Raw genomic sequence first — 25,647 nt, forward strand, 5'->3', positions numbered from 1 at the left:
GAAGCCAGCAGAAGGGGCTCAGGTTGCTTCCAGATGCACAGAGAGCCGCTGGGAAGGTTTAAATACGGAGTCAGAAGGGCTGGTAGCCTGATTTATCAGCTTTTAAAAACCACACTGGACATAAGGAGAATATAGAAACTGCCACACACAGAAGCCTGAGGAGACAGGCCCACTAACTGTCCCGGGCAAAGGGCACTGCTGGCATTCAGGGACAAGGCGATTTCAGGTAAAAGCTGAGACATCTGAGCAAAGGTGGACTGTACCAAGTAATAGTGCATCGGTCTTGGTCTATTCGTGGTAACAAGGATCCATTCTAACGTGAAGGAACAAACACAGGAACCCTCTGCAATTGGCACATCTCTATATCTGCAACTATACGTAAAACCCAAATCATTTTGCCGTAGGAGACTGGCCTAGAGGGACAGGATGGGACTGGGCATGGCAGTCCTCATCACTGTTATAGAAGTGAGTACTTTCGCCGCTGGGGACAGTAACACGGTGGAATTCTCAGTGCCATGTGCAGTTCCCTCCATTCAGCTCCTCAGGGGAGCACTGAAGCGCCCTCTTAAGGATGTTCGAGCTCTGATGTCTCTGGTACTAGCCCCGCCCCTGCATGCACATGCCTACTCCCAGGGCTGCCACTCACAAAATCAGCCCTGTGGGTAACGGAACAGAACAGAACAGTAAAGTGCCACAGCACATGCCAGGTAGACAGGGTAGGTATTGTCTTAGAAAATGTTCGCTTTGTGTGTGCACATGTACACATGCGTATGTCCCAAGAATGCATTTCTCTTTAATGAGCTACCAACAGAGAGGCCAGGAAGAAGCCACTGTTCTCAAGCAGGCTTTGTAGACTCAGAACTCCTGAAGACTAATAACAATGATCAAGCATAATTAGTAAGTAGCAATGATGGGCAGAGTGCTTGGACATGCTGAGGGTATGTATGGCTTGTCTTATCTAGTCCTCACAGGAAGTCCCCACAGAGTGCTACTCTCAGTCCCTGCTGGCCATGTGACTATGATTCTAGTCCCCAGCACAAGCACTAGAGAAAAGAATGGTTAGTGGTGCCCAGAAGAAAGATGGCCCTGCCTGCTGACAAGCCAGCCCTAGGTTAGGCTGCATAACTTTACCTGGCCGTGGCTGGTTGCACAGCCTCCTCTGTAGCTCCGGGATCTGGCTGAATAGGTCCTGAGGGTCTGTGTAGACCATCACGTGCTTCAGGCTGCCTGTGATGATCTCTAGCTCCTCCTGCACGATCTCACTGCCCACGCCCAGGAGGAGTAGCTCCCGAGCCCTTGCATGATCTGCTGGCCCAGCCACATCATCCTGTGAGTGTGATTCAGTGAGCAGAACCACTACTCTGCGTGGCCTGTCCTGGCCTGTCCTGCTGGCAGTCCCAAAGCCATGCTCTGTCACCTGCAGCAAGGCACTGCCAGTCAGGGTTGGGCCACCATGGAAGGGAACACTGTCAAGCCTCCTGACCAGGTCTGGCACATCCTGGTACTCCCCGACAGGCACAGCCACCATCAGATCCCTGCTGTAACTGGCCACCCCAATGCGGGCCCGAGAGTCCTCACTCAGCACGGCCTGCAGGAAGCGCTTCACGAAGGCCTTGGCCCGCCGGAAGCCCTCCAGAGTGGTGCCTGCAGAGCTATCCATCAGGAAGAAGACATCGATCCTGCATTCCAGGCTCAGCTTTGGGGCTGTCAGAATCACAGTGATACAGACCGTCATCTAGGGCCACTGCAGTCAGTGTGCAGACCAGCCCCACTTGAGACGCCTCCATACCACTTCCAGCACAAGGAACCTCCCAGGAAGACACTGGAGGGGAGAGGCTGGTGCCCCTGGAGTAAGTGTCCCATGCTCACGACAGAGACAGAAGAGACAGAGGTAGACTGCTGCTTCCAGCCTCTGCTGAGGGATGCAGTACAGCTGCTTTTCATAAAGCAAAATGCACCTACCCTCTGACCTTACCCCCCATGTGGTTAGTGCCCTTCGAGCTCTGAGGTAGCTTTTTCAGCTTTTAAGGTCATGGAAATACGTTCCTACATTTCTTCTAGAAGCTTCCCTGTTCTGCTTTTTACATGTACAGCTATCATCCTGGACTGACTTTGAGTAGGGTTGAGGTACGAGATTCCCTTGTTCCATATGGATTGCCGACAGCGGCAGCAGCACACTAGTAAAAGGTACTTAACAGCTCTCACCATGTGCCAGGCACTGTGCTGGGCACCTCACATAAAGCTTATCTAAACTCTGCCCTCCCCTGCACACACGCCTCCAGGAGCTGCGGCTCATAGAATCTTCATGGCTTTAAAACCAAAAGAAGTCAGAGCTCCTTACTCCTCTTTGGTAGGAGATATGAAAGGAGCCACAGACATGTTCAGACATTAGGCAGCGGCTACTCAACGGCCCTGCCGGCGCCAACATCTGGATTAATCATGGAGTATCTGAGGCTGCGTTATTTGACAGATCAGTGGGCTACGGGGAAAGAAGGTGGCTTAAAAAGGCGGCTTTCTACCCAGCAGCCAGCAGGGGACAAGAAGGATGAACCCAGGCCCTACCTGCCCCCAGGTAGTCAATCTTGGGAATCCCAGGTATACATACCACAGTTGACTTCCCCTCCAAATGCCAGTGGGCAGAGGCAGTGGTACCTATCCACACCCTCTGGAATGCATGTGCCTCCATTTTGGCAGGGCTGGGAGTCACAGGGGCCTATCAGAGAAATACTCCATTAAAAGCCAAGAACACAGGCACAGAACGGAGAGTATCCCTGAGTTCCTTGCTCCTTACCAGTTATTGAAATGCAGTTTAACCCCCCATGGCCTTCCTCCCAATGTCACAGAGAACAGGAAGGATCTTCACGCATTAGTGTGAGCTTAGGGAACAGCTGAGTGTATTGCCATTGAAGCTGGCATTTTTTTTTTCCTTAAAAACATTAGTATATTATCATTTGCTGGCTACATCACTGTGGTTAAAGGCTAGACTTTTCAATGATAGAAACTGCTGAGGCAAATTCTGTGCAACTCTCCTTGGCCTGCTGTCCTAGCAGCTTGGGCATTGTGGGGAACTCTTGGGGGCTCAGGAACTATAGCAACAGAGACTCTTAATTGAACATCTGTCATGAGGACGAGACCTGGGCTAACCACAACCCAAGCAAGGCCTCATTTCATCCTCACAGCCACCTTAAGACAAGAAAACTTCTGTTTAACCTCCATTTGCAGACAGGAAGCTGCAGCTCCTTGAGCAGAAGTCTCTCACTGAAAGTCAGGTGACTGCGCAGGGCAGAACAGAGACTCAAGCTCAGGTCACTTGGGGTCCACAGCTTCTCCACAGCCATGGTCTCAGTGTCAGTTTCTCCTCCATATCAGAGACCAGTGATGTTGGGGCTTCAGCACTTTGAAAGGATGTGCCAAGGGACTTGTCTGATCAGGCTGGGGACCTCCCCTCCCTGCCTGAAAACTGCTGTCCGTGTTCCTTATCTCACTGGGTGAGACAAGCCCACAAAATGACACACAACACTCAGAGACGATGTTTGTTTGTAGGACACCTCTTCATGGGGAGCACACTGGGGACCATGGGGAATGATGCTTAATGGGTCTTCCTGTGTGGGACTTTACAGTGATAAAGCCCTTCTACAAGCAATACCTAGTGGATCTCAGTAGGATCCAGGAATGAGGCCTTCTATGGTGGATAGTGGAAGAGGAATACTGTAAACCTGCATCTCAATAGGATCCAGGAATGAGGCCTTCCACAGCACCCAGTGGGAGAGCGATATCGTAAATCTCACCTCCACTTGACAGAGGTGAAAACCACTCAGGTGTCTAGCCCCAAGTTTAATTCTAGATAATGCTAAACAAATGTGAGGCCATTTGTCTTTTTGATACTCAGGGTGTTTCTCATTGATGAAAAGTACATTGGCTAAGGGGAATAATTCCAAGCCATCAATCAGTCAATTCTCAGTGAAAATATGCCATCAAGCATATAAAGAATAAGTATAACAGGACACACTCCTTGGCCATTAAACACCCATCCCTCTTGCCCTGGAACTCATCCCAATCCCACCTCTGCTCAGGACTGTCCCTTTATAAACTGGCCTCACAGAGAGCTGGTGGGTCCAAGAGTCACATCATACCTGGACAGATGGTCCTATGGCAGGTGGCAGGGTGTGTTTGGAACACTCTCTTCCAGCTACAAGTCAAGGAAACACAGTGGTAGGATGGCCAAAGGTATCGGAGATCGTAGCAGTAAACGCTCATTTCCTTCTTGGTACATTAAGTAGGGAATGTTTCAAACTACCCAGAACCTTTCCCTCCATCCTCAAAAAAAAAAAAAAAAAAAAGGTATTAACTAGGTGTCATATCAAAAGTTAGAAATGTAGCTGGGCATGGTGGTGTACGCCTTTAGTCCCAGCACTTGGGAGACCTCTGAGATTGAGGCCAGCCTGTTTTACAGAGTGAGTTCCAGGACAGCTAGGGCTATGCAGAGAAACCCTGTCTTGAAAAATGACCAAACAAGTTAGAAATGTATGTGAGCAAAAATCCCCACTGGGAACAGATTTATCACCACTATCGTCATTACAAGAGGCTCACAGTGCAGGAAGGGGGAATTCTGGGAATCTGGGTCTGGATTCAGCTAGGTGACCAGGCGTATTCCTTCTGGTCTTCAGTTCCCTCTTCTGCATCAGAATGCTATCTGTAGTTCTCAGCTGAGTTTTGTGGAGCTCTGATGATGAGGGCTTGAATAACTGTGATGCCAGGCCACCCACCCCCAGCATCCCAGCCCTGTCCCTTCACCCTGCCGCTTCCGTACATCTAGACCAGTGTCCACAAAAGACCCCAAAGCTCAAAGAGGATCTGAAAAACACCATACTTGATGTTTTCCTGAGTCCTCTCGAAAACTAGCGTTCTGCTGTAACACGAAGCCACCATTCTTGGGACAGCCACGTGTTAGGTGTTCCCTCATACTGCAGCCAAAGTAGCATGAGCCTGAGATCGGAACAGTGGCCATCTGACTCCAAAGCCATGCCATCACGGCTCCACCCCTCACCTGAGGGCTCTGCCATGGCAGAAAGTGCTCCTGACTGCTGGGTAGAATGCCTCCTCTTGGCAGGCCACAACCTCTGACATGGCCTCACCTCAGGAGGCTTATGGCCTCGGCCACTCTCTGAACAGGGCTCCTTCTGTGAAGGCTGCCTACCTGGAGACAGGCTCACAGACGGCCTCTACGATAGGACTTCCGGGGCGGGGGTGGGGTGGGGGTGGGATAAGACTCAAAGGACACTGACAGAACATGTCAAGGGAGACCTTGGGAAGTTGCTGGAATAAAAAGTTCATTAAATTGCCAACTGCTCAAAGAAAAATCTCCCCGGACCCAGTCTGCTCTTGTTGGCCTCATAGAGGTCCAAATCTCTGCTTAGAAAACTCTGAAGGTTTAGAAAGCGCGCACGCGCGCGTGTGTGTGTATGTGTGTGTGTGTGTGTGTGTGTGTGTGTGTGTGTGTGTGTGTGAGAGAGAGAGACACCATCCCCCAGGCTTTGTTATGTCCACAGAACTTGCATGTGGATTGTCCCTACCTCCCCCAGGTCTAGATACAAACACTCTCTCCCCCTCCAGGCTCTCCCTGGCTTCTATTTCCAATGCAACACTACCCCCACCCTACCCGCAGCCCCCGAGGCAGGCCACGGTAAGTGTTCAGGAGACTGACAGACCTAGCATGTGTCCTCCCTGTTCCTCCGAGTCCATCCCTGGCCTCCTCCTATGTCTCCTACTTTTCTGTTACCGGTTGTCCAGCCGTGTCCAGCATCAGGACCCAGAGTGCGGATCCCCCTACAGCTTTAGAGCACTCGGAATTATGGGGACGGACCCCGTGCCATGTCTCTGCCCCCGACCACGTGGACAAACCTGTAAAAGGGGCAGCGTACAGCCAGCACAGCATCCGCCTGCCTCGATCCCCTCCAGCACAGGGCATGGCCGGCGAGTTCCCTGACGGTCTCCAGGGTCTTGAGCTCACAGGGGTGAGCTTCCACCCTGCAGTCTGTGTCAGAAGACAGTCCCCTCCCAGTAAGACAAGGGATGCTGCTTGCCTCTGCCTCTGCTCTCTAGAGTGGCTGCTGTGGGGTCCTACTCTACCCCTCCCTGTGGAACCTGTGGCCTCTCTTGGGGCAGAGCACCAAAGTGAGACAGTTTCAGGATTCCCTCTGGCCAGGACTCCACATGGAGCATGCACACAAGTACTTTCTAATGGGTGTTCCTCTAGTTCTGGGATTGACCCCAACAGGAGTCCTAAGCTCAAAACCACCCTGAGTTCCTCCATGCAGCCAAGGAGGGGGTGTGGACTCAGTTCTTTCTCCCCAACAGGAGAGCGAGCTCTACCAAGTCTGACCCTAAACCCAGGTTCCTCTTATCCCATAGATACAAGTGGAAACCCACAAGGCCAGCCACAGGGAGACAGAACAGAGTGCCCAGGACAGGGCCTGCCTGCCTCTCTTACCAACCCTCCTGGGAGGCGCTTGCCCAAGGAGCCTGAGTTCATTAGGGTCAAGGCCGTTCCCACGCAGGCTGCCCAGTCCTACCTGCATCAGCGGAGGTGCAGAGCGCTGAGCTGCTCAGGGTGCTGAGGAGACCGTTGGTGGCATCCTCCACCTGCTCAGCCAACAGCACATGCTGCTCCTTTGGCTCACTGGCCAGTGTGAGCAGCTCGTCCCACCTGGGGAGAAATTCCAACAGCTGATATCATGCCTCTCTCTTCCTGCCTACCTAACTCCTGGGCCACAGAACCATCCCACTGACCCAGAAGTCGTAGCAACCTCATCTGTCCGGGTGAGACTGAGAAGTAAACTCAGAAAGTTCTCAAGGAAGCCCAGCTGTGGGCCACGCTGTGCTAAAATCTTCATCCTCAGACCAGTCAGCTTGTATTCAAGACAGAATGCTTAAGGGATTCAACTGGCTTTTCTGAAAGTCATAGTTGATAAGAAAAACAAAACTCTGTAACTCCGGGAATTCTTTACATAGTTGCACATACAAATGTATACATACATTTTTAATGTATCTTCTTTTGTCACACATTCCTTTCTATTTGTTTTTTAAGTTTAATATTAATTTCTTAAGAACAACCAGTTAGCAAACGAGAGAAAGCTGTCTGAAGTGAGAAAGAGAAAAGCACATAAGGACGTCCAGTGGCAGCAGAACATTGAGATGGGATATAAGATCCCCAAGGCCAGCGATATGCGGCTGTGGAGGGGATGCAGCCAGAATCCCTCAGTGTCCAGAGGGCGTCACCACTAGTGCCCAGGACAAAATGGTATTCGGGACAACCTAGGTCATAAGAAGAGATAACAATGAGAATCTTTTTGGAATATGGCAAACAAATGTTAACTTCTTTGTTTGTTTAAGAGCCAGTGAGAAGTTCAGTGGGTAAGGGCACTCATGCCAAGCTGATGACCTGAGTTTGACCCCTGGGACCCACATGGTGGAAAGGGAGAACTGACTTCTGTAAGTTGTCCTCTGACCTCCACAAGTATACCGTGGCATGCATGTGTGCCCAGCCCCCGACACAAAGGAACAAATATCTTAAAAATTAATGAAGATGAGATAGTTCGTGATGTAAAGAGAAGAAACCCACTGTCGAAATTCAGCCCAACAGAACCAGAAAGTCATCGCCCTCCAAACTTCACTAGTGCCAAACTCTCCAGTCTTATTAAACACATGGAGGCCAAACTTCTCACCCAGTACCCACTTATCCCTTGGCATACAGAAGGGGGCTTTTCAGATGTGGCCTTCCTGTCCTCCCTCCACTGTCCTGGCTCAACAATAGTCATTCTCAAAAGCTGCCCGAGGAATTCAGGTGCTAGCCAGAGTGGAGAAGCATCAGCAAAGAGACTCAGTTGGCAGGAAAGGGGGCAGAGATGGAACCAGCATTCTTTCAAATATCTTGTCTTTATCTCTGCTGTGTTAGGACATGTCACCACCATTCACTCTAGGGTTCAGGCCAAAATCCTCCATTCTCCACTCCCAATCCAACTTGACTCAGTGGCTCTGCCTTCACAATGCACCTCAGGTCCAGCCATGCCCCGGTGCCCCAACACGCCCCAGCATGCCCGAGCACACCCCAGCAGCTTAGTTCTTTGAACAGAACTGTCTCTGGTCTAGCTGGGCGCTAGCCTCCACCCTAGTGCCCCAGCCAGTGTGACTATCTGAAAATGTCATTTCTGTCCCCAAACCCCAAAGAGCATTCCATTCTGCTCACAGTAAACTCCAAAGTCTTCAGCAATACCCACAACAGAGTTTAAAATAGAATCTGTATGTTTGTGTGTGTGTAGGGGGGGTGAGTGTGGGGTGTGTGTGGTGTGGGTGTGGGTGTATGTGTATGTATGTAGTGTGTGTGGTGTATGAGGGATGTGTGTGTGGTATGTGTGTAGTGTGGGTGTGTGTGGTGTATGTATGGTATATATAAGTATAGCATGGGGCTGGGGTGTGTGTGGGGGTATGTGTGGGGTGGGGGTGTGTGTGGGGTGTGTATGTGCACGTGTATGTACAGTGGGGTACGGTGTGTATGTGTGCACATCTTGGGCTGGTATAAGGCTGATGGCCAGCAACTCCTACAGATTCTTCTGTCACTGTCCCTATAGCTCTGGGGTTACAGACCTTTGTAGCTGCACCCTTTTTTCTTTTATTAAACATGGGTGCTGAGAATCCAAACTCAGGTCCTCACCCTTGCATGTACTCTTATCCAGTGAGCCATCGTCCAGCACCCATGTACAACAGAGTACTCATGGCCTCCCTTGCCCACTCCGTGTGTGTGATATTTTGTGTTCTGACAAATAAAGCTTGCTTGGAGATCAGAGGGCAGAGTTAGCCACTAGTTAACTATAGAGGCCAGGCAGTGGTGGCACACACCTTTAATCCCAGCACTTGGGAGGAGGAAGCAGGAAGATAAGGAGTTCAAGGCCACTCTGGGCTACACAAGATAGAACCAGTCTAAAAGAGAAACAGAGCCAGGCGGTGATGGTGCGCACCTTTAATCCCAGCACACAGGAGGCTCACACCTTTACTCCCACCACTAGGGAGGTGGAGACAGGATCTCGAGGGTCCCCCATTCAGTCTAAGGATTTGTAGAGGTAAGAAGTTTCTAGTGGTTGCTGCTCTGCTCTGATCTTTCAGCTTTCATCCTCGATATCTGACTCCAGGTTTTTATTGTTAAGACTAATTAGGATCACGCTTCAGCTCTGTATTTCTTGCAATTCAGAAGCTTACTTGCTTGAGCTCCTACCCACAGCTACTGCCTAGGTCTTTGCTACCACCACCTTGCCTGTTTAAACAAAAATTCCTCAAAGCAGCCTCACAGCTTCCCCTTCTAACAAAGCTACCACCCTGTCCCCACCAACCCTTACCCTTTGCCCTTTTCCACCATTTCCACCTGAAGTCACATGTCTTACTGTCCAGTTATTTCCAATGAGATGGGCATCTGTACAGTCTCTATTCTAAGAACCCATACCAGTGTCAACATGAGGAGGAAACCTATTCTAACTGAGAGAAAAGATCAAATTTCTAAATGTAAGCATGGTGCCCAGCTCAAAGTCATCTCACCTAAAACCCACAATTAGAGACCCAAGGACTAGGTACATGTCCATTTTTAAGGTTGAGACCATGTGTGTGTGTGGGGGGGGGGGGGAGATGTGGCACTCTCTTCCAGGAACGCAGATTTGCCCAACACCTGGATGAGGGCAGCAGGAGTATAGACCTCTCATAGACTCCCTGCCCATTGCCAGCACCAGGTGTACATGTGACTCAGACTGATCAGAACTGGGCTGGCAGAGGCTGGAGATGGTGTCCTCCCCACTCCCTCTCCTTTGGCCCTCCACCCAATGTTGAGATGTGAAGTTGTGGGTTGGCATGCTGGCCATGACCCCATCTCCTAGCCCTAACCTTCCCAGGCTGAAAGACGTGTGATGGACAGGGTGGAGCTGAGCAGCAATGAAACCCAAGGCTCTGACCTACCAGAGGAGCAGCTGACCCACATGGGGAAACGAGGTGGTGATTCCATTGATTTCTATTTTTGTCAAATGAGTTTGAGTTGATTTCTGATGCTTACAACCAAATGTTCAGCTAAAAGCAGAGGGAAGCATGAAAACCCAGTGCTTTCAAAGGTTGGGATGTGCTGTGCACTGTAGCCAGAACCAGCAAAACAAGTTAGAGACACAAAGACCAATCGGTTCTCCTAGACCCCCAGTCTTGCAGTGGCTGTGAAGTCTTTTGGTCATGTTGGCCCCACTGCGTGTGGGCTGATGCAGACTGACTGAGGTACTTACCTGGGAAACCGGACCCCTACAGCAAACACAACGATGCCTCTTTCTCTCAGCTGCTTAGCTGGCAGAGCCACGGGCCCCTGGGACTTGCCATCCGTGATGATGATAAGGAGCTGGGGCACAGTACCGTTTCTGCCTCCGGGGAACCCTCTGCGCAGGCGTTTCAGAGCAAGGCCTGTCTCTGTGCGCCCGCCTCTGAAGACAGGAGGAAGACAAGGAAGAAGTGAGTGGGGGACGTTTGGAAGAGAGCCCAGAGGCAAATGGGTTCCTGTGGATAGGGCAAGAGCAGTGACTCCTAGCAAAGGCTCAAAGGGGCATTTCCACCATCCAGACCAAAAATAGACTCACCAGGCCGCCAGCTGGCTTTGGTTGTCAGCCAGCCAGAACTGTTAACTCATCACAATAGATCTAAAGTTAGTGAACTGTCAGCTTACTGAGGCCAAACCTTAGCTGAGGAGAGTCTCTCCAACATGGGCAACTGTGAAGGGGATGGAATCACTACAGTGGTTAGCCACGTGAATAGCATGGTTGAGGCATCATTCATCACTCTGTGATGCTGATGGATGGAGCGGGTATGTACATACATACACAGTATATGTATCAGATATATACACTATATCTGTAGACAATATCTGCCTTTAATTCAGTCCTCTGAGAGGGGCCTGCTGCCATTCTTATGTCCAAACATCCAACTTACTGGAAACATGGATACAGCCTGCCTGTTCTTTCACTTGCTTGCTCTCATTCTGTGTGTGTGTGTGTGTGTGTGTGTGTGTGTGTGTGTGTATGTGAGAGAGAGAGAGAGAGAGAGAGAGAGAGAGAGAGAGAGAGAGAGAGATCTGCCTTTACACTAGAGACAGCTATGCCTCCTGCAGATCTGCCATGGCCCCCCTGCCTAGGCACCTCTCCTCCCAGCGGCTACTTGGAAAGCAAGGCTCACTTCAGTGAGGGCCCGCCCTCCTCTGAGTCTGCCAAGCCTTCCGCATTTAGCAGAGAGAGGGGAAAGAGCATGTGCATTAGGCCCGGGGAGTATTTATGGGCAAAAAGACCCAGAATAGTCTTGCTTTCATCTTCTGTAGGCTCTCAACGGGCAGTTCTCTCCGTGACTCCATTACATTAACAAAGCCTGGCATGAACTAACTCTTAGATGAAGACTGGCAGTCGACTACACAGCAGCAACACCATCAATTGAAAAGTCATCTCTTTAACCATTAATCTACACTGTGGACTGTCGTAAAAAGATGGTACAATAGGGACCAGGGAGCAGAGCATGAGTCCACCACAGAATAGCCCCAGGCCCAGATTTTTAAAAAAGTATACGTGCAGGAAGGCATCTTAGGAGTTGAGAGGAGGGATCCGTGTGGGTGGAGCTGTAGGAAACAGGCTGAACCAGGGAAAGAGCATCAGAACCGAGTAGTGCTAACTAATAAAGACAGTGTCTGACCCGGGAAAGCTGAGACAAGGGTGTGTGCTGGGGTGAAGGGACAGAGCTGGGCTCCTCACAGTGGCAACACCGGTGTCATCATACCCCAGAGCTTGTCTTGATTTCTAACTTACGCAAGCTCTTCACAGGTAATTCTCCTTGCGCATCTTCCCTGAGTTAACAAATGTCAGCAGCACTCCCAGGTCCCGTGGCTCTCACCGCACCGGATCAAAGTTAGACGCTGAAGACACCAGCAGGATTTGGAGTCCCACGACCACTAGTTTACTAGAGCAGAGTCTTCTCCAGGTTCCTATCTCCCACATGGATGAAATCACAGTGCCGAGCTAACATTCCTGTTTCTCAATGTAATCCCTACAGCTAACCATCTGGAATATACACATATACATATATGTATGTATGTATATGTATATGTTCCAATATTCTTCTCATATAACAGGGAGAAGAGACCCTGGTTCACAGACATCTAGGAATAACTGCTAACATTTACTGATAACTTACCATGTCCCAGGCATTGTGCTCATCCTGTTTACATATGGAAACAGAGACACACACAGATACACAACATGTGAGTTTAGTGTAGTCTCATGTACTATCATCACAGCTTCCTGAGACTGAGGGGAAAAAAGATCTTGCCTAAAGTCAAACAGTTCATGATGGGTACAGACTAGATTTGAACCCTGAACCCTTCGCTTCCAGAGTCAAGTTCCTTTTGGTTTTGTTTTGTTTTTTTTAAGACAGGGTTTCTCTGTGTTGTATCTCTGGCTGTCCTGGAACTCGTTCTGTAGACCAGGCTGGCTTCGAACTCAGAAATCCACCAGCCTCTGCCTCCTGAGTGCTGAGATTAAAGGTGTGCTCCACCACTGCCCAGCCCCAAGTTCTTACCTATATGGTTAGTCAGTCTCACGGTCAATCCACCTGTTTCTCACCTACCTGGTAGAGGGCCAGAATTGGAGTTTAAAACCCATTTGAGCTGATTTGAGGCCAATGTTCTTTCTCTCTATGGGTCAGTAATGTTCAGAGAAACAGGTCCTGCTGCCCATTTCATGGTTTTAGTGGAAAAGAGACATTCCCGGCCTTTCTCTACATTGTGCAGAGACCACATGACCTGCAAGCTTTTACTGAGAATATCTGACAACCCCTGTGTGTGTTCTGCCTAGACGCTCATAAAACTCCCCTTGCTGTGGATATCGCTCTGTATAAATAAAATGCTGATTGGCCAGTAGTCAGGCAGGAAGTATAGGCGGGACAAGCAGAGAAGAGAATTCTGGGAGGTGGAAGGCTGAGGCAGAGAGATGCTGTCAGCCGCCACCATGACAAGCGAGATGTAAGATACCGGTAAGCCACGAGCCACGTGGCAACTTACAGATTAATAGAAATGGGTTAATTTAAGATATAAGAACAGTTAGCAAGAAGTCTGCCACGACCATACAGTTTATAAGTAATATAAGTCTCTGTGTGTTTACTTGGGTCTGAGTGGCTGTGGGACTGGCAGGTGAGAGAGATTTGCCCTGACTGTGGGCCAGGCAGGACTGGAGAAAACTCCAGCTACATCCCCTCCAGTGCCAAGGTGCCTAGTAGTCAAGGAGTGAGTGCCCTGCATCTGCCTGGGCACTGAGCTCCAAAGGCTCCTGGCCGTAGCCTTGGTTCTGTATTTCTCAGTCAGGCTCTGCTCTCCCTCCAGGACACCGCTCTCCTCCCGACCCAGAACCGCTGTTCTTCCTATAGGCTTAAGGACCAAAACAAAAGGCACTTCTCATCCAGGCTGCCCTGGACACCTTCAGAGTGACACTGTGTTCCTCCATGACCATTTCCACTTCTCATCCAGGCTGCCCCAGTCACCTTCAGAGTGACACTGGGCTCCTTTCCATTTATCACTTGCAGGGCAAGTCTTGGGTTCAATCCAGATTTTTTTTTTTTAATGGAGAGGAGAACACACAAAATTTATTATAAGTCTAAGACCTGGGAGTCTGAGACTGTCAACCCATATTTTCTGAGTGGGTCTAGACCTGCCTCTTCCTTGTCACCAGCCTGTGACTAGAAAGAAGCTAATATTATTCAAAGATCCAACACCCTCCCCCACCATGGGTCACAGTATCCATCCTCTTCACAGCCCAGCACACGGGTAACATGCTGGCTGTCCCCTTCTGTCTGTATCCCACTGGCCTTGCCCAGGTTAACTTTTCTGCTGGCTTCCCATCAAGACAGGCGAATCTCGCAGTGACTCTGACCTCTGAGGCATGAGAAGAAACTCTTACTACCCGACAGACCATTTCCATCTCTAAATCTGTTCTCAGCTCAGCAGCTAGCTCCACACAAGGTGGTCAGAGGCTAAGATGCCAAGATTCTCCTGACGTCACCATGGCACCAGACTAAATGGAGAGCCAAAGGTTTGCAGTAGGCTGTGTCCTGGGTGGAGGTTAGGTTTGCTTTGTGGAGAGGTGGAGACTAGCATCCAAGCTTTTGCTGTCAGTGTAGCCAAGTGACTACCTTTACTATGAGGGCTTAGCCAGGTGAACTCTGAAAAGTGACCTAGCCTGAGTCCAGTGTCCTTCCATGCTAGAGTAGGGAGAATGGCATGGTCTGAGGACAAAATGGATGAGTGAGGAACATCGGGGTTAGTTATCACCGACAGATCACTGTAAGAAGCTGAACTTGCAGATGAACCTCAAGTCCTAGCAGACATAAAAATCAGTTACTTAAAGATATTCATTCTCAGTCCCTAGTCCCTGTGGAGTTCAGACTGACTGGTGTATTACTCAGGACTAGACAATATACATTCTAAACCAGTTCTGCCCACTCCCATGAATACAGTTCTGATGGAAGTGAGCTACCACAGGACAGACTTGGAAAGATATTACATGAGAAACCTCACTTCAAGTGAGGAGAAGTTGATCTGAGCTTTTGAAAATGATAGACAAAATCCAAGGCTCCAACCCAAGTGTTTCCTGAGGGAATGAGAAATGATTAAACACACTGTGGTAGATGTATTATTCAGCTTATCAGAGGATCACCATAACTACAGTTTCATGTAGAAGTGTATACCAAATCATATATAATAAAAATAACAAAATACTTTTAAATGCCAAAACATTTAAAGCTATGTTTAAATGTTAATGCGAGTTACAAGCAGCTGAAGAAGGCTTGGGGAGGAAGGAGAGATGGCTCAGTGGTTAAGAGCATGCACTGCTCTTCCAGAGGACCCAAGTTCGATTCCCAGCATCCACATCAGGTGACTCATGACCACGTATAACTGCAGCTCCACAGGATTTGACACCTACCTCTGACCTCTGAGGCCACCCGCACTCACATGCATGATTAAAAACTAATCCTTAAAAGACAAGGCTGAAAATGGTTTTCTGCACAGCAAAGTTACTGAGGAAACAGGGTCCTAACAGTTATGAGAGGCACAAAGGGTTCAGTCACAGGCGTCCTGGGGCTGGGCTCTTGTGAGGTGAATGCCATGAATGGCAAGCCCATGCATGCTAGCTAGCCAGGAGCTCTGACATCCAAGAACCAGCCACCGTTTACATTCTCTGACTTTATGTCATCGCCGGGACAGTACTGGGAGGCTGGACTGGCACCTCTAAAACAGTCTGTAAAGCAGCGAGAATTCAGTAGTTAGGGGCTTCATAACAGGAGGCTGCCCTTGATCTGGAAAAGCTAGCAGACCAGGGGTACAAGAAGCGCTTTCCCAACCAGTCGGAGAAAGAAGGGCATGGGGAAGTCATTGTTGCCTCCACTGGACCACCACTCCTCTGCCTCAGTGCACACAAGCACATCTTCACTGTGATGTCCTCACTGACCCCAAAGCTGGGGCCCACAGAGAGCTACTGCCTCCTTGCTCTGTTTGTTGTCTCACAGTCGGAGAGGATGCAGAAGTGTTCAACTCATCCCCAAAGAAGAGCTGAACTTGTTTAGACAAAGGGGCTCCTTCATCGACCCCCTGCAGCCTCTTCTGGGATTTTTAATTTTTTTTCCTTACATTTATTTATGTATTGAGATGGCGGAACATGCATGCTATGATATATATGTGGGGAGCAGAGGGCGTCTTGCAGGAGTTGGTTTTCTCCTTCTACCACATGAGTCCCAGGAATTGGACTCAGGTCATCAGGCAGGGCAGCGCGTGCCTTTACGTGCTGAGCCATCTCACTGAGCTCCTTCCTCTGGCATTCTTAATGTGTTTGTGATGTCATGTCATGAAGGATAATAGCCTCAATGAAGCCGGAAAAAGAGGCGTGGGCCAGAACTGTTAGGGAGTGTGTGGTAAGTGCAGGTGCCGAGTGATGGGCCAGAACTGTTAGGGAGTGTGTGGCAAGTGCACATGCTGAGTGATGATGCTTCAGAATCTCTTCCCACCCACCCATCCACACACTTTTTTTTCATTTTTATCATCCCCAGAAGAAACCTCTCAAATAGACCATTTCTCCAGCAAAAGTATACAAATGGCCAGTAGGTACATGGAGACATTCTCATTATAGTTAGCTCTTTAAAGCTTTTTCCTTTTGTACTTTTTTTGAGTATGGCTTCCACTCCTCCTGTTTGGGGGACCCAGGGCAGAGAAAAGGGCTGGATAAACAGTCTGGGATGATAATGTCATAAATGCTCCCTACGAGACCCCAAGGGCTTCAGAATCCACCAAGATTCTGCTGTGCCCTGTGTGGGGCCTCAGATGCTGAAGAACACAGGTGAGCTGACAGAGGCCTTTGACTGGGAAAAGGACCTCAGGGCTCAGGGCCTTCGAAACTGAAGTTGATGGCTATGAATGTCTGGGACAAGAGACCTTGGCAGGATGTCACTGGGCTCTAGGACAGGGGTTAGTGGAAACCAGGGTAGATCCAGAGCTCAGAGTTGGATAAATCAAACTCTTTCTTCTGTGAGGGCTAGTGGAAACAGTGTGCATGATGTGTGTGTACCTAAATATACATGTGCATGTATGTATGTAGAATAGTTACATACAGATTATGCACATACATACATAAATAATGCACACAAAATATGTCTGTATACCGATATGAATGAGCAACATTACATATGAGTTGACTTATAATCTAAGTCATGACACAGCCATATGCATACATTCCTGCACTGTGTAAGCAGATGAGCACAGGCATACATACATTCCTGCACTGTGTAAGCAGATGAGCACAGGCATACATACATTCCTGCACTGTGTATGCAGATGAGCACAGGCATACATACATTCCTGCACTGTGTATGCAGATGAGCACAGGCATACATACATTCCTGCACTGTGTAAGCAGATGAGCACAGGCATACATACATTCCTGCACTGTGTATGCAGATGAGCACAGGCATACATACATTCCTGCACTGTGTATGCAGATGAGCACAGGCATACATACATTCCTGCACTGTGTATGCAGATGAGCACAGGCATACATACATTCCTGCACTGTGTATGCAGATGAGCACAGGCATATATACATTCCTGCACTGTGCATGCAGATGAGCACAGGCATACATACATTCCTGCACTGTGTATGCAGATGAGCACAGGCATACATACATTCCTGCACTGTGTATGCAGATGAGCACAGGCATACATACATTCCTGCACTGTGTAAGCAGATGAACACAGGCATACATACATTCCTGCACTGTGTAAGCAGATAAGCACAGGCATATATACATTCCTGCACTGTGTATGCAGATGAGCACAGGCATATATACATTCCTGCACTGTGCATGCAGATGAGCACAGGCATACATACATTCCTGCACTGTGTATGCAGATGAGCACAGGCATACATACATTCCTGCACTGTGTATGCAGATGAGCACAGGCATACATACATTCCTGCACTGTGCATGCAGATGAGCATAGGCATACATACATTCCTGCACTGTGTAAGCAGATGAGCACAGGCATACATACATTCCTGCACTGTGTATGCAGATGAGCACAGGCATACATACATTCCTGCACTGTGCATGCAGATGAGCACAGGCATACATACATTCCTGCACTGTGCATGCAGATGAGCACAGGCATACATACATTCCTGCACTGTGTATGCAGATGAGCACAGGCATACATACATTCCTGCGCTGTGTATGCAGATGAGCACAGGCATACATACATTCCTGCGCTGTGCATGCAGATGAGCACAGGCATACACACATTCCTGCACTGTGCATGCAGAAGAGCACAGGCATACACACATTCCTGCACTAGGAGCACATGCACATATTTATGATTGTATATGAAAATGAGCACATGAACAGCTCTCCACAATCTTAAAGCACCCTCAGGAATAGAAGGAAACTTACTTTTCAGGGTGTAAAAAGTGAGGTTTGGAGACATGTTGTGAACGTCCAAAGCTGTGAGGTCTCCAGGGATAGCTGAGGCTGGTACCACGAGTTCTCCCCTATCATTAACTCTCTCTTCTAGGTAACCAACAACTGCATATAACAGTAGCAATTTTTTAACTAGTGTTTTAAATTTCCACCTGGATGTCATCATGTAATAAGGGGCAGGCTTGAGAATTACCCAGCATGCACAGCTGGGGCAGGAAGTGAGTAGGACTAAACCCTTCAAGGCAGCAGTTCTAAGTCCAGCTAGCTTCACCAGGTGTGGTGGCACACGACTTTAATTCCAGCACTCAGGGAAGCAGAGGATCTCTGTGGGTTCAGGGAGAGTTCTGGGCCAGCCTAGACTACACAATGAGACCCTGTTTCAAAAAGAGGGAGGGGGAAGAGAGAGAGAGAGAGAGAGAGAGAGAGAGAGAGAGAGAGAGAGAGAAGCAAGCAGCGAGTGTTAGTGTCCTCATGGCACTAACCCCTAATACTTACTTGAAAGCTATCCTCTTGATGTTTGCCTTCACTTCCTGTCGGGTGGAAAAGGAGCCCACGGGGAATTCCAGATGAGGAGTGGAGCCAAACTGCAAGGCTCCCACTCGGACCTGTAGGAGGAAACAGGGCCGGAGGCCCCAGGGATTTCGGTCAAATCATGACCATTCCAGAGAAGACAGACTCACGTGTCTCCTCAGCCTCCCTTGAACCATGGTTCTGCAGACCAGCTGGAGAATCTGGAAGGACATGGTCAGACACATCTGTGTCCTGCTATGGCAGTTAATCACCTGCTACCCATCGCGCAGCTATCCCGGCCGAGCTGCAAGCAGCTTCAGGCAAGGCTCTGCTTGCATCTGCCAAATGCTTCCTGGCTTGGGTGCTGCTGTGTGCAAACTCGTGCATTATCTCATTTGATCCACAGGGGCTGAGTTGATGCCTTTGTGACTGAAGACAACAGTAACATATACAGATGACACTGTACAAGGCTTACTTGGACTGGCAAGGAAAGGCAGCCTGGGCCATTGGATTTCCGGTATCTGGACTTCTCTGAAGCCCTGTCATACCACTTGCCTCCTCAGGAGTAGACACAGAATGGCACAAAATGCTTTCAAATCCAGCCAAATTTCCACAGAGGCCACTGCCTAACCTAACCACAGCCACCCACCCCCGATGACCTGCTCCTGCCAAGTCTCTAGACCAGACTCAGAGGGGGACAGTCGGCTCCTAAAACGGGGACACACAATAGTGGAGCGGTGAGGGAGCGAGAGAGCTGGAGAAGGAGCAGAGTCTGCTTCCTGACTGAGGCCAGAGGAGGAGACCGGACACGTGCCTCACAAGACTGAAGCTGGGGCGCTGAGCATCTGGAGTCGTGAGCACTGCAACATGTGTTTCCTCTTCAGGGCCCAACCAGCTCCTAATCCTCAGCTCACCAAAGCCCAGAGGTGCCACATTCTCAGTCACTAGTCTCTGCACTAAGGTCAACTGTGGCAAAGATTTCAAACGGGCAAAGACACTTCTTGAGTCTCCAGTGCAGTCCCTGAGCAGGCCCAGTACTTGGGAGACAATGAATTAATGCCCTGGGTTCACCGAGCTGGCCTCCCACAGACAGGAAGCTGTTGGCAGCTAAAAGCAGAAAGACATTAAGTCTTGGGTGACCATGCGAGGGGATGGCACAGGGAGTCAGTGGAACAACCTGAGAAGTCTAGCAGCAGGAAGCCTGCTGCAGTTTCCTGGAACATAACAAGAAATCAAAACAACCATCTCAAGCCGGTGGAGAAGACTGTCTGCTCAGCACACGGCACCTCGGCAGCTGGAAAGACACCCCCACCCCGCCACCACACAAGGAGAAGTGCAAATGTATGCAAGCTGCAAGGCTGTATCTTTCCCAGGAACATTCTAGAAGAACTCTTGGGAGAAGACCCTTGTTTGCTAGGAACTAAAATCCAGTCTTGAATCTTTGAAATGTTGTAAAGTCTGACAAATCCCAGTGCTTGGAACAAACTTCTGGGTAAAACACACTTTCACACAGTCAGCGGTAAAGACAAAATGGAAAGGAATTCATGGCTCATGGAGGCAAGGGTGAGTTTCCTCCATGTGCAAAAGAAGAACAGTTCAGCAGCAAACTGGCCAGAGACACGAACAAAGACCAGAGAAGGGAAAACAAACGGTTCCTTCATGGCAGGACATTTGGCCTTAGGAAAACAATACTGTTTCCCTATCAGCTCAGTGGGAAAAAAAAAATAACAACAACAAGGACAATGAAAACCAGATGCAGTGTCTGCAAAGGGAACCGTTCTCAGCCACTCGGTAGGACTATAAATGGGTACCAGATCTATGGAGGGCAACACTAACAGCTAAGAATGCATATGGCTGCTGGAGATTATCTTAGAGGTAGTCTTCCACACAGGTGAAATGAGGCCTTTACGAGATGACAATGTATTTGTGACAGCAACAGTCCACCAACAGGGCTGGCTAGTTAGTCCTGGTAAATCATCCTCATGATGGGCTAATTATCTGTAATACCTATACATCCACATAGAGAGAGATGAGATTGCCCGGATAATATGCTATAAAAAGACAAGAGACAGAGAGTAATGTGTAGACTACGCTAACTTTTCTAGAAAAGGAGAAAATGGAACCACGTCTTCTTGGTGCCCATGCCTGCAGAGTGGGTCTGCAAGGCTGCTCAGAACAGGTCGGAGGATCTGGGGTCCAACAGGTAGTGGGGTCCGGTGGTCAGAGCAGGTGGTGTGGTCTGTGAGTGGGGAGTGTGTGGGTGCAGATTTTCTTTTTCTTTCACTGTCCTCCTTTTTACTGAACCATGGGAAGGAGTTATTTGGTAGAAGGGTGGGAGGAATTCTCCGGAGACGGCAGCTGGGGCCACTTGCTTGGATTAAGCAGGAAGAACTCAGCTTCAAATCAAAGCACACAGGAAACAGCCCCAGTAGGTCGCTAAGGCATTTCATTTAATTGGTGGTTTGGGAACACAATGGCTGCCTTTTATCTTCAGTTTACTGTACACAGAAGCAAACCACCCAGGTCTCTGTCTGCACCCCAGTCACAGAGCCATTAAAGCAGGAAGTGAGTGTCTGAGTTTGTGTTAAGAGGAAGATTTCAAACACTTCAACTCTACCTAAACAACAGGCCATCCACAAAGCTACTTGGAAACGATTCCTAAAACTAAAGGAATCAAAATGAGCGGCAAATCAGATACCACAAACAGAAAAGACAGAAACCCTGAAGCCGCACAAGCGCCGCACAGGCACCGCCCAGCAAAGCCTTTCCGAAGAGTGCCTTCACTGACTCACCCAGGCAGACACCAGTTTCTGTTCCTCAAGACTTTCGTGTGTGTGCTTGTGTCTTTGCATCTGAGAGAGCAGGAAGAGGCCAGAGTCCAACCTTGGTGGTGTCTCTCTGTGTTTTGAAACGGGGTCCCTAACTGGGACCTGGGGACTAGTCATGTGAGAGCGGCTACACACATGTCACCTCCTCAGTGCCGGGTGACAAGTGTGTGGCACCCTGTCTGGCTTTTTATGTGGGTGTGGGGAATATTCGAGTCCTCACGCTTATGGAGCGAGCCCTTCTTCTGTCTGTTCTGCTGTCTGAGCTCCCTCCCTCAGGCCCCGCTTCTCAGTGCTGCTGAAAGTCTTTCTTAGGTTAAACCCACTTTGATCTCCCCAAGCATCCATGATGGAGCCCTTCTGCACTCTTTCACAGAGCGGGCCCTCCCATACAGAAGCTCCCAGGTTCCTCACTACCCTGGCTCTGTTACAGGCCCTGCCTAGGATTCCATACCACATTTCTACACTGTGGTTTGAACCCGAAGTACGTATTTCAGGTTCCCGTTTCGAGCACTCTGTCCTCAGTGTGTTATTTTGAAGGTTCTGGCAGGTGGGAGTGGGTCATACAGGCAGGCCTGGTTTCAGCTGCTTTTTCTTTTCTCTGGTTGTACCATGTGCCAGAGATGCAGCCACCTTCACAGCCCAGCTTCACCACCATGATGGGCTAAAGTCTCCCCAAATCCATGGGCACAATAAACCTTTTCCTTCCTTTTGGTCACCATGACACAAAAATAATCAACGTACACAGAGATGCTTAAATCCTGAGCTGTAGAGATCTGCTCCTGGCAGCGTCAGCCCAAGGTCTGTAGCCTGTTTTCTTTCTGTGTTCCACCCCATTCCACACCCCCATCCCCTCCGCTACCACTGACTGCCACACCGACGCCGGCTGTCAACTGGCTGTGGGTGGCAGGAGATGGCATTTTGTGTCATTACACCATTCTAACCCAGAGGCTGCCCACAGGGATAGACAGATGGACAATCTGGGCAAATCCTGGGCTAAGAGTCAAGCAGCCCAGTTCTTCCACATGTAGCCCTGTCTGAGCTTGTTCTGTGACCTCAGCCGTCACTTAATGTCTCTGAGCTGGTTTCCTCTTCTGCAGAGCATGGGATAAAGAATGTCCATATCAAGCCAGCTGGTGATGGTGCACACCTTTAATCCCAGCACTTGGGAGGCAGAGGCAGGCCGATCTCTGAGTTTGAGGTCAGCCTGGTCCAAGGAGCAAGTTCCAGGACAGCCAGGGCTACACAGAGAAGAAACCCTGTCTTGAAAAACCAAAAAAAAGGAAAAAGGAAAGAAAGAAAGAAAGAAAGAAAGAAAGAAAGAAAGAAAGAAAGAAAGAAAGAAAGAAAGAAAGAAAGAAAGAAAGAAGGAAGGAAGGAAGGAAGGAAGGAAGGAAGAAAGAAAGGAAGAAAGGAAGAAAAAGAAAGGAATGTACAGGTCAGGACCAGCGAGCTGGCTCAGTGGATAAAGGTACTTGTTGTGGAGTCTGTGACCTGAGTGTGATCCTCAGGAACCACAAGGTAGAAGAAGAAAACTAACTCCAGTAGCTCCCTTCTGACTCCACATTTGTGTGTACATACACCTACATACAGTAAATGTAAAAAAAAAAAAAATTAAAGAATATGCATGTCATATTTCTCTTGTCTCCCAACTTGCTGCCCATTCAGGACACATTAGGCTAATGCAAGGTCACTGGCCTTATGCCACTTCCTCCAGGAGTAACTGGGGAGGGGGCGCATTTTTAAAGTAGGGCCTTGTCTGGAGGAAGGTGGAAACCCAGCAGGTCTCTTCTCTGGCCACGCTAGGCAGCTGATACTACTTTGATACCACATTCAGAACCTCTGGGCTGCTCCTGTCGTGACTGTGTGAATGACATCTCTAGTGTCAGAGACCAGGCCTGACTGCCTGTACTTGCAAATGACACCCCATCTCCAGACAGCCTGGCCCCCATTACAAGCCTTGCTTGTTCCCAAATCCTTTACAGGATTAAGCCAGGAATGTTGCCTTGGAAAACCACTTCCTTTCTCCCCCTGTGACTAGTCTTTAATTCAAATAATTATGGGCTTTCCAAACTAATCTACTCTTCTTTTTATTTCATTTTTGGGTGGGTTTACATAGTTGAAAATTTAGACAGTGTATATATTAGCTCCAGTCTATCTTTCTGGACTTGAACCCTACATCATTTGTAATTAAGGATGAACAGGAAACTTGTGGGTTCTTACCTGTCCCCTACCAATGCACGTTCAGATTGCCTGAAATCTTGTTTTTATTTGTTTGTTTGTTTTGAGACAGGGTTTCTCTGTGTAGCTTTGGAGCCTTTCCTGGAACTCACTCTGTAGTCCAGGCTGGCCTTGAACTCACAGAGATCCACCTGTCTCTGCCTCCTGAGTGCTGGGAATAAAGGTGTGTGCCACCACCGCCCAGCTCCTGAAATCTTCTATGGTGACAAGTCACACTGTAATCAATAACTGCATGGGTGGGAGTCCTTAGGCATGGACTATCGGATCGGAGGGCCCAAGCCTCTGTCAGTGTGGGAGAAGTTGGTGTGCCCCCATGGAAGTGGAAGCGTTGGACATTCCTATGCTTCTGGAGCACGGGGATTCGTTTATTAAAGGTTTGCCCATGGAGCATGTCACCAAGCCGCCAGTACTTCTGTTCAGGTGCAGAGTGAAAACAGATACAGTGTTGGAGATCTGCTGCTGAGTCAGGGAAGCTGGGCGACCCCGCACACAGCTGAGGGCTGTTTGTGTCTCTCTGAGGGTTGTGTTCATTATTCATTGTGCTGTTGGGTTGTTCAAAACTCTTCCTTTTAGAAGCAAGAGTCACAGTGACCCCACTCTGTATTTGTGGTGCTGGAAGCCAGGAAGGATGCGGCATGAAGGTGTTCTCTGGACTTGATCAGACAGGAGCAGGTCTTTCCAAGTGACAAGAGAGGACAAGGCTGTGCCTCACACTAAGATTCTAGTCTGCTCAGTGTGTATTCCCTCTTCTGAGGAGCCAGGGATGAAATTTTAATTGTTAAGAGGGAAGACTTCATTGCCTTAAATCCAGCTCAACAACAGACCACCCACAGAGCATCCACAAAGACTTAATTAAAACATTTTAAACTCCAGTCTCTCTATAGTTGGAAGCTGGATCCATGTTCTTCCCTTTCCAGCCCCGAACCTGGATGAGGCCCTCTTCTCCAGTGCTGATACTGGACAGGGGATTATTATGTGGCTTAAGTCATTTGGTGCCTTCCTAGGAGCTCTGCCTGATCCACAAGGATCTAGGAGGTGCACTCTCGCAAACTCTCCCCAACCTGTGGAGGAACTAGCTGGAAGGACAATACAGAACAACTCTGCTGTGTGCTGCAAAGAAACTAATCAGTCAAAGCAAGCAAAGCCGAGGAAGGAGAAGGGGTCACTTAACTGCCTTGGCTGATCCCCAAGTTCCCAGCATCAATCCTGCCATGTTTCCATTTGCCCCTTAGTCCTCTACATCCCACAGACAATTGATTCTTTCTTCTGCTTCAAGCTGAGTTTCTGTCACTTGAAACCAAAGACACCAGACAAGACACGTTTGCACTCACCCTCCCAGGGCCGATGTCCAGAGCATCACAGACAGTGATGGCAAAGTGCTTGGATCTCTCGAAGCTGCCTTTCCCAACGCTGTGAGAGCCATCGAACAGAAACAGGATGTCAACCGCCGCTGAGCACCACATCACTGGAGACAGGAGCAGAGGGAGGAAATTATACTAGATGCTTCCATGTTATAAGATAGGTAAGGGCCTGCTTGTGAGCACTTCTTCAGCTGTATGACAGGAGTCCTGTGAAGAGGGTCTTCTGGGTGATCATGGGCCCAGCCTTGAGAGTCGTGATCTTAGTTGGGTACTCTGACATGTGAGGCTGAGTGACCCAAGAGTTCAAGTAACTGAAGTGACCATGCCTTTCTTCTACTTCAGCACAGCTTGAGTTATGTCTTAGTCAGGGTTTTCACTGCTGTAATAAAACACCAGAACCAAAAGCAACAAGGGATGAAAGGGCTTATTTGACTTATACTGCCATATCACAGTTTATCATGGAAGGCAGTCAGGGCAGGAACTCAAACAGGGCAGGAAGCTGGAGACAGGAGCTGATGCAGAGGCCATGAAGGGGTGCTGTTTACTGGCTTGCTCAGCCTGCTTTCTTATATAACCCAGGACCACCAGCCCAAGGGTGGCACCACCTCCAATGGGCTGGGTGGGCCCTCTCAAGTGACTAATTA

The 25,647-nt window shown here is 49.1% G+C and overlaps 1 protein-coding gene across 3 annotated transcripts in view; it reads right to left on the reverse strand.

The window, feature by feature from the left end:
• The window catches only part of Vwa2 (von Willebrand factor A domain containing 2), a 42,630-nt gene that overhangs the window by 4,360 nt on the left and 12,623 nt on the right, over nucleotides 1-25,647 (reverse strand). For all 3 annotated transcript variants that reach the window (XM_052763430.1, XM_052763429.1, XM_052763428.1), the window contains exons 4-11: nucleotides 24,974-25,107; nucleotides 18,562-18,671; nucleotides 10,308-10,499; nucleotides 6,573-6,706; nucleotides 5,902-6,034; nucleotides 4,134-4,189; nucleotides 2,606-2,713; nucleotides 1,132-1,704 (exon numbers count right to left, since the gene is read on the reverse strand). In XM_052763430.1, coding sequence (XP_052619390.1) covers nucleotides 1,132-1,704; nucleotides 2,606-2,713; nucleotides 4,134-4,189; nucleotides 5,902-6,034; nucleotides 6,573-6,706; nucleotides 10,308-10,499; nucleotides 18,562-18,671; nucleotides 24,974-25,107 — 1,440 coding nt within the window. The remainder of the gene's footprint in view (nucleotides 1-1,131; nucleotides 1,705-2,605; nucleotides 2,714-4,133; nucleotides 4,190-5,901; nucleotides 6,035-6,572; nucleotides 6,707-10,307; nucleotides 10,500-18,561; nucleotides 18,672-24,973; nucleotides 25,108-25,647) is intronic.

The sequence above is a fragment of the Peromyscus californicus genome, unplaced genomic scaffold, assembly GCF_007827085.1.
Source record: "Peromyscus californicus insignis strain IS unplaced genomic scaffold, ASM782708v3 Scaffold_4__1_contigs__length_199733344, whole genome shotgun sequence".
NCBI classification, from domain to species: Eukaryota; Metazoa; Chordata; class Mammalia; order Rodentia; family Cricetidae; genus Peromyscus; species Peromyscus californicus.